The 12,418-nt window shown below is 43.4% G+C and overlaps 1 protein-coding gene across 1 annotated transcript; it reads left to right on the plus strand.

Moving 5' to 3' along the window:
- Nucleotides 1-4,530: 4,530 nt before the first annotated feature.
- LOC133254406 (histone H4) lies at nucleotides 4,531-4,941 on the plus strand. Its single transcript, XM_061428677.1, has one exon. The coding sequence runs from the start codon at nucleotides 4,540-4,542 to the stop codon at nucleotides 4,849-4,851; it is 312 nt and encodes a 103-aa protein (XP_061284661.1). The 5' UTR covers nucleotides 4,531-4,539; the 3' UTR covers nucleotides 4,852-4,941.
- The last annotated feature ends 7,477 nt before the right edge of the window (nucleotides 4,942-12,418 follow it).

Below are 12,418 nucleotides of genomic sequence, written 5' to 3' on the forward strand. Positions count from 1 at the left end.
TGAAAGGCTTAAGCCTAGATGCCCATGGGTAAAGTCTGACAGGAGATGGCAGAGCACTGCTGCTAAAGATTGGGGGTTTTTTTGTTTTTGTTTTTTTGTTTTTTTTAATTTCCAGAAAAGGTGAAAAGGCTCAGATGTGGACTTGGACTGACCAGGGTAGCAAGGCAGGTGGATGCTGGCAGAGAGTGAAGGTGACTGTGGAGGCTCAGCTGCCCTAGGAAAGCGTGAGAGAGGGTTTGCATTGCCTGACCACTGAGGGGAGGGAAGAGAATGGTGTCAAGACAGGGAATCAGGGATAGAGAAGCTAAGATGGTGGTTCCAGGATGATAGGACCTACTCAACAGATTTCTTTTTTCTTCTTTTATAAATAATAACTTTAGGACTTCCCGGTGGTCCAGTGGTTAAGAATCCTCCTGCCAAAGCAGGCGACATGGGTTCCATCCCTGGTCTTGGAAGATCCCACATGCTGTGGGGCAACGAAGCCCTTGCACCACAACTACTGAAGCCCCCCTTGCTCTGCAACAAGAGAAGCCCCCACTAACCGCAATTAGAGAAAGCTGGTACCCAGCAACCAAAACCCAGGGCAGCCAAAAATAAATAAACTTTTAAAAATGATGATAACCTTAAAATAGCAAGTGTATGGTGTCTGGTACATGCTAAGCACTCCTCTTTTTATCTATATTAACATATTTAATCACACAGTAACTGAGAGAGGAGGACACAGTTGTCCCCTCTGTAGAGACAAGGAAAGTCTGACCACATTTGTGGGCTGAGAAGAAGTCAGAATCCAGAGGGAGAGCAGAGATGCTATCTGAACTCAAAAGAGGGGTTGCTCAGGGATTAGGGGTGATCAGTATTTTCCTCTCCACAGTTTTCAACTCCTGGCTTCTCTACCATAGGCATTATGATCTTTGAAATTAGAAAACTAAACAGTACAAAAATAGGCAATCATGTTACTGATTTGTATTATCTTTAAATTAGTCTTTATGTCTTCTACGTATAAATAACCTTTCCAATAAGAAAGTTAAAATCCTGAGAGTAGGAATGCTGTCTTATTTCTCCTTTTCCCCCATCGTCTACACCTGGTGTGTGTGTGTGTGTGTGTGTGTGTGTGTGTATGTGTTTTAAAGGAAACAAAATTAAACCCAACCAAACTCGGACCATTGTTAACATTGCCTCAGATTTAGCTCTCTGAAGGCTAACTACCCTATGTCTTTTTGGATGAGCGCCTTAGGACACGCTTTAATCCTTTTTCCTTCCCTTTTTCATTACCCCATCTCCCACCGCCACCACTTAAGGACTTAGGACACAGGCATATCCCTCTGGGACCACCAGGTAGCATGTGTCTCCTGCAGTTGGCTCTCACAGCAGGGAAGCTCTCCTGAGTTAGGCATTCACAGCTTTGCCCTGTAATATCACCTGGATATCTAAGGAATAATCTGATTATGCCATCATATTGGTTTACTTGTCATTTTCATAAACTAAGTTATAAATTAAAGTCTTTTACATTCACTCTTAATGTAACTTTCCTTCAAATTATTGATTTTTAAAATTTTGTTGTTATTGATGATCTTGTTTATTTAGGGAAGAGAAAGCAAAAATGCCTTTTTTCCTGTATTTTGGTATTCTTTCCTTTATTCTCCTTCCCTCTTAGCAAGCCCATCCCTGAAGTTCATATTTCTCTCTCTTCCTATGAAAACTGTTCCTCTTGGTTTCCTCAGGGGTATACATTAAATCTTCAAGGAAGAAAGCCTGAACTCCTAGGTCCATTCATAAGAAGCACTTACTCCCAAGTTCCATACAGATCCAGCAGGGCTTTGTCAGGAAGACCAGTCGCGGAAGAAAGCAGTCATGGGCGAGGAAGAAAGGTAAGTATCGGCCTCTGTGGACCCGTGTTGAGTCCGTTCACGAAAGATGGAGGCGTTGTGTGAACAGATTCCCACTTCTTCCAGGAGTGCAGGTGGGAGGGGTCCCAGGAAGGGGGTGAATACCTACAGAATAGGGTAGATCGATCCACCAGTCGCCTCCCCAACACCCCCCCTCACCCCTACCGTGGAAGCTGCCACCATGCTCTGTATGTATCATCTGGAATCCTTCCAGTGGTTTGCACAATAACTGTCCTCATTTCAATATTATAAAGAAATCAAGGCTCTGATAAATCAAATGACCTAAGACCACACTGGTGTTTCCTGTGGGCTGAAGCCCATCATGCATAATGTATCTGAAGAATTACATATAGACGATTTTATAAGAGTTAAGCGAAACTTAAGTAATAAAAGTAAAAAAACATGGAGGAAGAGCGGAAATAACAAAGTGTCAGACTCTACATGAATTCAATCGAATGTGAGGCATAAACAAAACAACCTGCAGTAACTGATGTATTACAGATCGCCCCAAGTCAAATTAATAAACTGTATAATATCCTTGGAAGTATTCAGATAAATACTGTGACCTTAGGCAAAAAGGATGTTCTATTCATATGTATAAAATATTTTGTTCCTAATTATTTCTCCTTAGAGCGAATAATAATGTCTGATATAAATATGATTTGTTGCTTAAGTTTTGGTATTTCAATTTGTCCTATATATTTCCAAAGAAAACTAGAATCATAAAGTTGCTATGAAGAACTTAAGGGTAAAAACTGTTGATTTATAATTTACATTTTAGCTGTGTGTATTTGTTCTCAGCATGACTCTCTAGGCAAGAACACTGGAGTGGGTTGCCATTTCCTTCTCCAATGCATGAAAGTGAAAAGAGAAAGTGAAGTCGCTCAATCGTGTCCAACTCGTAGTGACCCCATGGACTGCAGCCTACCAGGCTCCTCCAACCGTAGAATTTTCCAGGCAAGAGTACTGGAGTGGGTTGCCATTGCCTTCTCCGAAATCTGAGTTTTATCACCACATATTTTGGGGCCAGCATAATTGCAAGGATGTTCCTGAAGCAATTCATGTCTGCTGCCTTTTTCTTAACATTGTTTTATACTCCTAATTTCTCCCTATATGTCAGTCTTATCATCTGCTTCCTAACAGTTGACCATTGGTAAAGCATAAACCAAAGGAGATTTCCTCTACTAGCCACACATGGAGAAAAGGAACTGGCATCAGTCAGCGGTAATGAAAGTGAGTCTTGACCACTGACAACCAATGGTAGAGTCCCTGTGTGACTCTCTCAGTAGACTGGCAGAAAGGCAGAGTTTTTGGTGCTAACCCTTAATTCATTTTTTAGTGTGTACTCCTAAGCTACATCATTTCAAGGTAAAGAATCCAACTGACAAGCAGGACATATGGATTTGATCCCTGAGTCAGAAAGATCTCCTGGAGAAGGACATGGCAACTCCCTCCAGTATTCTTACTTAGGAAAATCCTTGGACAGAGGAGCTTGGAGGGCCACAGTCTACAGGGTCACAAAAAATTGGACATGACTTAGCGACTAAACAACAAGGTTGTTCAGCAACTTTAAAAAATTAAAATACTCTTAAAAGTAGTTAGACAACCAGAGTTACACGTGGTAGAATCAACAACCAGACCTAAAATTGTCAGGGTCTCAATTATTTCCAAATTCTCCAATACTGTGTGTTACGAAACACTGCCGACATCTGGAAAAGTTTAATAAAATGTCTTTACAATACTGTTCCCATCCATCTTTAGGATATCTTTTTCTCAGAGAAATCCTGGACATAGCACATTTCCATGCTTTCCATAAAGATTTTTTTTTTTTGAGGTATAGTTAATCTACAATGTTGTGTTAGTTTCAAGTGTATAGCAAAGTGATTCAGTTATTTTTTTATATGTGTGTTTTCTTTTTCATATTCTTTTCCATTACAATTCTTACAAGCTATTGAATATAGTTCCCTGTGCTCAGTTGTAAATCCTTGTTGTTTATCAATTTTATATATATGTATATGTTAATTCCAGATTCTTGATTTATATCTCCCATCACCTCTATCTCAAATTGTAACCATGAATTGATTTTCTGTGTCTGTGAGTCTATTTCTCTTTTGCAAATAAGTTCATTTATATCATTTTTTTAACAGATCTTTTACTGAGGAAAGCCTGTAGAGGCTTTGTGTTTGAGGGCACATTGAAATGTTATACTCTATAAAAAATGAGACATCCTTGGTAGCTCAATAGTAAAGAATCCACCTGCAATGCAGGGATACAAGAGATGGAGTTTGATCCCTGGGTCAGGAATATCCCCTGGAATAGGAAATGGAAACCCACTCCAGTATTCTTGCCTGGAAAATCCCATGGACAGTGGAGCCTGGTGGGCTACAGTCCATGGGATCACAAAGAGTTGGACACCACTGAGTGACTAACACTTTTGCTTTCAGAGACATTAGCTTGTCAAGCAAAGTGTCACCTCCAGGCAAGCCTTAAACATGCATGACATGTTTCACGGCAACCAAATCTAAGCACAGAAAAACTCAAACCCAGTTCAAAGCAGGTGTCAGTATCCACGTGAGATGGTAGTAGCCACTGATGACAAAAATTGCGCAATCTAAACCAAATGATTATCAGAGGTTTTCTGACCAGCTCAGTCATGTCTGGAAGAGGAAAAGGCGGCAAAGGCTTAGGCAAGGGTGGTGCGAAGCGCCACCGCAAAGTCTTGAGAGATAACATCCAAGGCATCACCAAGCCCGCCATTCGGCGCCTTGCTCGGCGTGGGGGAGTCAAACGCATTTCCGGCCTCATTTACGAGGAGACCCGAGGCGTGTTGAAGGTGTTTCTGGAGAATGTTATTCGGGACGCGGTCACCTACACAGAGCACGCCAAGCGGAAGACGGTCACTGCCATGGACGTGGTCTACGCGCTAAAGCGGCAGGGACGCACCCTCTACGGCTTCGGAGGTTGAGCTGCTGCCCCTGTGCTGTGTGTGACGACAATCTCAAAGGCCCTTTTTAGGGCCAAGAAAAAAAAATAAAAATAAAAAAATAAACCAAATGATCATACAATGATCCTGCACAGATGTGACAAAAAAGGTTAAAACTAGGCATCATTATCAAATCCAAAATCTGATTACATACGTACAACTAGAAATTAAACCTCTCCATCCCTTATGCTAGAGACCCTGGGGAACAGGGCAGCAAGGGATGCCAGAGACCTACTCACAAAAGCCAAGGCTCTTCGCACCGAATGCTCGCTACAGTGAAGAGAGGGCTCAGAGGCTGAGGCCACGTTTGCTGGTGCCTTGAGTGACTGCAGTCTCTTTTAAACTATTTCGGGTCTAAACTATTGCAGTCTCTTTTAAACTATTTCAAGCTAAGGAAGGTGAAGGGCACTTCCAAACCCTACTGACCGTTGAGACCTGTCAAGGGTCTAAAACTCTCACCCCTGGCAAGCTAACAGGACAAGCGACCATACGTTCACAGATGCTGGCAGAGACGGGAGACTGCGGGCTCAGAGACACGGGACAGCTTTACTCTCCGTGGCTGGAGCCAGAGAACCAGCACTTGTGTCGGGCCCTGAGCTCCAGTTCCCACAGGGGGCGTGAGGATGGCCAGGCAAGGCCTGCATGTGGGATGGAGCGTGCTGCAGGAGAGCTTAGGAAACCCCAGTTAAAATGTGCAGTCAGCCTGGCAGACCTGACCCTGGAGGGAGACACACCTATTACACAGCAGGGTAAACAGACTTCCCTCATAGCTCAGTCAGTAAAGAATCTGACTGCAAGGCAGGAGACCCCTGTTTGATTCCTGGGTTGGGAAGATCCACTGAAGAAGGGATAGGCTACCCACTCCAGTATTCCTGGGCTTCCCTGGTGGCTCAGCTGGTAAAGAATCTGCCTGCAATGTGGGAGACCTGGGTTTGATCCCTGGGTCGGGACGATCCCCTGGAGAAGGGAAAGGCTACCCACTCCAGTATTTTAGCCTGGAGAATTCCATGGACATGGGGTCACAAGGAGCAACGGAGCAACTTTCACTTTCATTTCACTTTTACAAACAGACTTGACTTCCCTTCAGAGACAGTATCTCTACCTTCCAAGGCCACTCAGCACAGCACCATCCTCCTCACCACCCCAGTCCCAGATGGCCGCGTGTTTTTCCTCTTGTTTCCCAGCGGTTTCTCTGCACTGAATCCAGTCCTTAATTTTGTTCTGGTGCCTGGACTCCTCCTTCTCAGCCCCAGCTCTGCCTCTGAGTCACCTGCCTGAGGCATGAAGACAGGGTGGGGACCAAGGACAGCCTCCTCACCTACAGGCACTAAGGGAAGGAAGAGCACTTAATGAGGCCATGACGCACAGAATGGCATCTAAAACAGAAACTTTGTGGCATCTGAGCAAGAAACTCTGACCTTGGAAACAGTGGACCATGCACAAATGAAAAGGTATAGGTTGCTGATAACAGGGTTAAAAGACAAAGCAGCTCACCACGGCCCCCCCATTTCTGGGCTAAAGCAGACTGCCCAGCCTGACACATGCACTGAGGGGGTCTCAAGCCATCCTCTAGTAACCTTGGTCACATTGCAATGTCATTATAATATCATTTGAATTGTAGTTTTGCCCCACCCACACCCCACACCTCCCCAACAGAGGTTAGGTGCTCACAGGAAAGATTCAAAATGATGGCTGGTGGAAGCCCAAATGAGGAACCACTGATGATGCAATCCTAGGGAAAGGAAAGGAGAGTCACCCTCACCCAAACCCTGGAAGATTAACCCCATATTAACAACCTAAGGTACCACTATTCACGAGGATGCTCACACTCTTATTTGAGTGTATGATTTTCTGTTAGTTCAGTTCAGTCACTCAGTCTTGTCCAACTCTTTGCGACCCCATGAACCATAGCATGCCAGGCCTCCCTGTCCATCACCAATTCCCAAAGTTCACCCAAACTCTTGTCCATTGAGTCAGTGATGCCATCCAACCATCTCATCCTCTGTCTTCCCCTTCTCCTCCTGCCCTCAATCTTTCCCAGCATCAAGGTCTTTTCCAATGAGTCAGTTCTTTGCATCAGGTGGCAAAGTTTTGGAGTTTCACCTTCAACATCAGTCCTTCCAATGAACACTCAGGACTGATCTCCTTTAGGATGGACTGGTTGGCTTTTCACTCCTTCCTTAAATAAACTGCTTCTCTGTGCACTCTCCCACATGTACTGTGCTTCTAACAAACTCTGTGCTTATTTTACAATCATGGTCTCTTTCTTTCTTCAAAGACAAGGACCACCCATCCCACCCTTCAAGGTTGTCACAGAGCATTGCATTTGAGCTTCACACATCATACAGCAAATTCTTGCTGGCTGGCTCTTTTACATATGGTAATGTATATGTTTCACTGCTAGTCTCTCAATTGCGAGGTGGAAGGGAGGTTCAAGAAGAAGGGGACACATGTATACCTGGGGCTGATTCATGCTGCTGTATGGCAGAAACCAACACAAGATTATAACGTAATTATCCTCCAGTTAAAAATAAATAATTTTTTTTGAAAAAATAAGACAAGGCCCTAGGCTCCATCACCTGCTGAAATGATGCCTAGCTCATGCCCCCAGCAAGATGCTCCCACAAGTAATCAGTGGCAGCTTCCTTAACCTCACTAGTGATGGCACCCAAGCTGCCCTAGTAAGAAACTCCCTCCCCTCAGCACATACGTGCCACAAAATTGCTTGTTTCTAGGCTGGGTAGGATGGACAACCTATAGGCAACTAGATAAATGGGTTCAGCCTGCTCTAGCTTTTTATTCCTTTTAATGAGCTTTCTAGGGAAGGAGGGGACTTGTGTCGTGCACATGCAATTTTCATTAACGCTATTTGGAATAGTCTTTCAGTCTGTAAATCCAGTATGTTGCCATAGAAACAGATTTCCATCTGAAATGCATCCAGTCAATTCTGAAATTATCATTCAGAGCACCATTATAAACTGGAACAAATCCAGCAGGTACCCAGAACATCAGCACTTAGGCAGCAAGCTGCGTTTTCTCATTTTCAAGTCAAAAAATGAAGAGAGAAGAACCCAACTTAGATATCCATAAAAATGCCAAAAATAGTCAAAGTAAGAACATTTCTTCTTGATTATTTTATTCTTGAAATAACATTAAAATAAAGCTATACACACCATCCAGAGAAGACAAGGTGTATTTTAAGTAACTAAGCAGAATGCAATGTGGGGGAGATGGTTCATTTAAACAGCATTATCCTCAGCAAAGAATTCTGTATATTTATTTATTGGGAGAACTCCAATCTTTGGAGTGAATTTTTCAAGATTGATTGATTTATCTTGGTTGTGGTGGGTCTTCACTGGCCCACAGGGGCTTTTCTCCAGTTGCTGCAAGCAGGAGCTACTCTAGCTAGAGGGCGCACGCTTCTCATTGTGGTGGTTTCTTCTGTTGAGGAGCACCAGCTTTAGGGCACACGGGCTTCAGGAGTTGCTGCACGTGGGCTTAGTAGCTGCACTTGTGGCTCTAGAGCTCTGGCTCAATGCTGTGGTGCACGGGCTTAGCTGTTCCCCAACATGTGTGATCTTCCCAAACCAGAGGTCAAACCCATGTGCCCTGCATTGCAAGGCGAATTCTTAACCCCTGAACCACCATGGAAGCCCAGAGTGAATTCTTAATACTCCCTTGCACCTCTCTTCCCCTTGAAAATAGTTTAACCACTTAATGTTCTGAAATGGAAAGTCATTAGGAGTTACATAGCCTGGAAGGAGAAGGCAATGGCACCCCACTCCAGTACTCTTGCCTGGAAAATCACATGGATGGAGGAGCCTGGTAGGCCGCAGTCCATGGGGTCGCGAAGAGTCAGACACGACTGAGCGACTTCACTTTCACGTTTCACTTTCCTGCATTGGAGAAGGAAATGGCAACCCACTCCAGTGTTCTTGCCTGGAGAATCCCAGGGACAGTGGAGCCTGGTGGGCTGCCATCCATGGGGTCAGACAGAGTCAGACATGACTGAAGTGACTTAGCAGCAGCAGCAGCAGCCCCTGGAACGGGAGTCACAGACTTGAAATAAGGACACAAAATTTCCAGAATTTAGGGACACAACCAGAAATTTCTCCCACATGGAATTTATGATAAAAATAATAAAAATAAAGTTAATTAAACAATCCATCAGTTAAATCAATCCACCTCAAGTGATGATAAGCTCATGTGTTGGCAATAAAACTTAGAAAGAAAGAGAAGTCGCTGAGTCGTATCCGACTCTTTGCGGCCCCACGGACTGTAGCCTATCAGGCTCTGCTATGCATGGGATTTTCCAGGCAAGAGTACTGGAGTGGGTTGCCATTTCCTTCTCCAGGAGATCTTCCCGACCCAGGGATCGAACCTGGGTCTCCCGCATTGCAGGCAGACGCTTTACCATCCGAGTCTCTTTCTAGAGTTCACACTATTTTACTAAAATTTCCTCGGGAAAACATTGTGTAGAGTATAGATCAGCACTCTTCTAGGGAACTTTGTGTGATGATGGAAATAAACTAAGCAGGGCTGTCCAGGATGAGGCCACATATGGCTGTTGGGCACTTGTTTGATGCTGTTGCTCTTGTTTAATTCCGGATTTTATATGCATCTCAAATCAGTTAGGAGGGCAAGCACAAGCAGTGACAGTGAAACTCGCAAACAGTGGTTTAAACAAGTATGGAGCATGTTTCTCACTCAATAAGAATTCCCAAAGCAGACCGCTCAGAGCTGAAGAGGTTGTCACGAGATTCGCCAGTAGTCTACTATTTTCCCGCTGTATTGTCAGTTGCTTGTGGACACTGTCCTCAAAATGGCTGTTGCACTCTAAGCATCATATCCACATTCCCAGAAGAAAAAAAGAAAGGGTAGTGTAAATAACAAGACTCTTCTCTTCTTATTTTCTTTTTGGGAAAGAAGAAGACAGGCCCTCCTCCTGAAGATCAACCTTCAACCTGTTGATCCGAATAAATAACATGACCATACCCAGCAGCAAGAGAAATTGCTTTTCACTTTCCAGGCTCCACAGTAGAGAAAAGTAGGGAAGAAGGTGATTTGAATAGGTTTCACTGGGCGGGTAGCATCTGCCATGAGCAACTGAATGGAGCCAGTGCCACTACACAGCGGAACTTTTTAAAATTGTTAATTTAAATCTGAATTGTGGTGTGAATCTAGTGGCAACCATGTGGACACCTTTATATCTTAATAGTAACAAACAGTAAACACTCAGAGTTGAAGTCAAACCAACAAGGCTTAAACAGCTGCCTTCAGGATTTATTCTTGTTACTTTTTTCTCCCCCACTGTTGGGTTGATGTGAAGATTCTATGCGTTGCCTAAATTCTATATAAATCTTAGCAATTGTGGTTTTTTAGTTTATTTTTATTGAAGTACAGTTGATTTACAATGTTGTGTTAGTTTCAGGTGTACAGCAAAGTGATTGTTACACACACATTTTTTTTAGATTGTTTTCCCTTATAAGTTATTGTAAGATATTGTGAATAGCTCCCTGTGCTATACAATAGGTCCTTGTTGATTATCTATTTTATATATGGGTGTGTGCTGAGCCTTTTCAGTCATATCCGACTCTTTCCAACCCTATGGACTATAGCCCACCAGCCTCCTCTGTCCATGGGATTCTCCAGGCAAGAATACTCGAGGGTTTTGCCACGCCCTTCTCCAGGGGATCTTCCTGACCCAGGGATCAAACCCACGTCTCTTTAGGTCTCCTGCATTGGCATGAGGTTTCTTTACTACCAGCACCACAGGGGAAGCCCTTTTATTTATAGTAGAGTGTATTTATTAATCCCAAAATCATTCTAAAAAATGATACAAAAGACCTTATTTACAAACAAAAATAGACTCACAGACATAGAAAACAAACTATGGTTACCAAAGGGGAAGGTGGGGGAGATAAATTTGGAGTTTGAGATTAACATTTGTTACTACTGTATCCTAGTTCAACAATTTGCTAGCCTTATGGGAAAGACTAGGGATCTATTCAAGAAAATCAGAGATACCAAAGGAACATTTCATGCAAAGATGAGCTCGATAAAGGACAGAAATGGTATGGACCTAACAGAAGCAGAAGATATTAAGAAGAGATGGCAAGAATACACAGAAGAACTGTACAAAAAAGATCTTCACGACCCAGATAATCACGATGGTGTGATCACTGACCTAGAGCCAGATATCCTGGAATGTGAAGTCCAGTGGGCCTTAGAAAGCATCACTACAAACAAAGCTAGTGGACATGATGGAATTCCAGTTGAGCTATTTCAAATCCTGAAAGATGATGCTGTAAAATTGCTGCACTCAATATGCCAGCAAATTTGGAAAACTCAGCAGTGGCCACAGGACTGGAAAAGGTCAGTTTTCATTCCAGTCCCAAAGAAAGGCAATGCCAAAGAATGCTCAAACTACCGCACAATTGCACTCATCTCACATGCTAGTAAAGTAATGCTCAAAATTCTCCAAGCCAGGCTTCAGAAATATGTGAACCGTGAACTTCCTGATGTTCAAGCTGGTTTTAGAAAAGGCAGAGGAACCAGAGATCAAATTGCCAACATCTGCTGGATCATAGAAAAAGCAAGAGAGTTCCAGAAAAGCATCTATTTCTGCTTTATTGACTATGCCAAGGCCTTTGACTGTGTGGATCACAATAAACTGTGGAAAATTCTGAAAGAGATGGGAATACCAGACCACCTGATCTGCCTCTTAAGAAATTCGTATGCAGGTCAGGAAGCAACAGTTAGAATGGGACATGGAACAACAGACTGGTTCCAAATAGGAAAAGGAGTTCGTCAAGGCTGTATATTGTCACCCTGTTTATTTAACTTCTATGCGGAGTACATCATGAGAAACACTGGACTGGAAGAAACACAAGCTGGAATCAAGATTGCCAGGAGAAATATCAATAACCTCAGATATGCAGATGAGACCACCCTTATGGAAGAAAGTGAAGAGGAACTAAAAAGCCTCTTGATGAAAGTCAAAGTGGAGAGTGAAAAAGTTGGCTTAAAGCTCACCATTCAGAAAATGAAGATCATGGCATCCGGTCCCACCACGTCATGGGAAATAGATGGGGAAACAGTGGAAACAGTGTCAGACTTTATTTTTCTGGGCTCCAAAATCACTGCACATGGTGACTGCAGCCATGAAATTAAAAGACGCTTGCTTCTTGGAAGGAAGGTTATGACCAACCTAGATAGCATATTCAAAAGCAGAGACATTACTTTGCCAACAAAGTTTCGTCTAGTCAAGGCTATGGTTTTTCCTGTATGGATGTGAGAGTTGGACTGTGAAGAAGGCTGAATGCCGAAGAATTGATGCTTTTGAACTGTGGTGTTGGAGAAGACTCTTGAGAGTCCCTTGGACTGCAAGGAGATCCAACCAGTCCATTCTGAAGGAGATCAGCCCTGGGATTTCTTTGGAAGGAATGATGCTAAAGCTGAAACTCCAGTACTTTGGCCACCTCATGCGAAGAGTTGACTCATTGGAAAAGACTCTGATGCTGGGAGGGATTGGGGGCAGGAGGAGAAG

The sequence above is a fragment of the Bos javanicus genome, chromosome 9 (assembly GCF_032452875.1).
Source record: "Bos javanicus breed banteng chromosome 9, ARS-OSU_banteng_1.0, whole genome shotgun sequence".
NCBI lineage: Eukaryota > Metazoa > Chordata > Mammalia > Artiodactyla > Bovidae > Bos > Bos javanicus.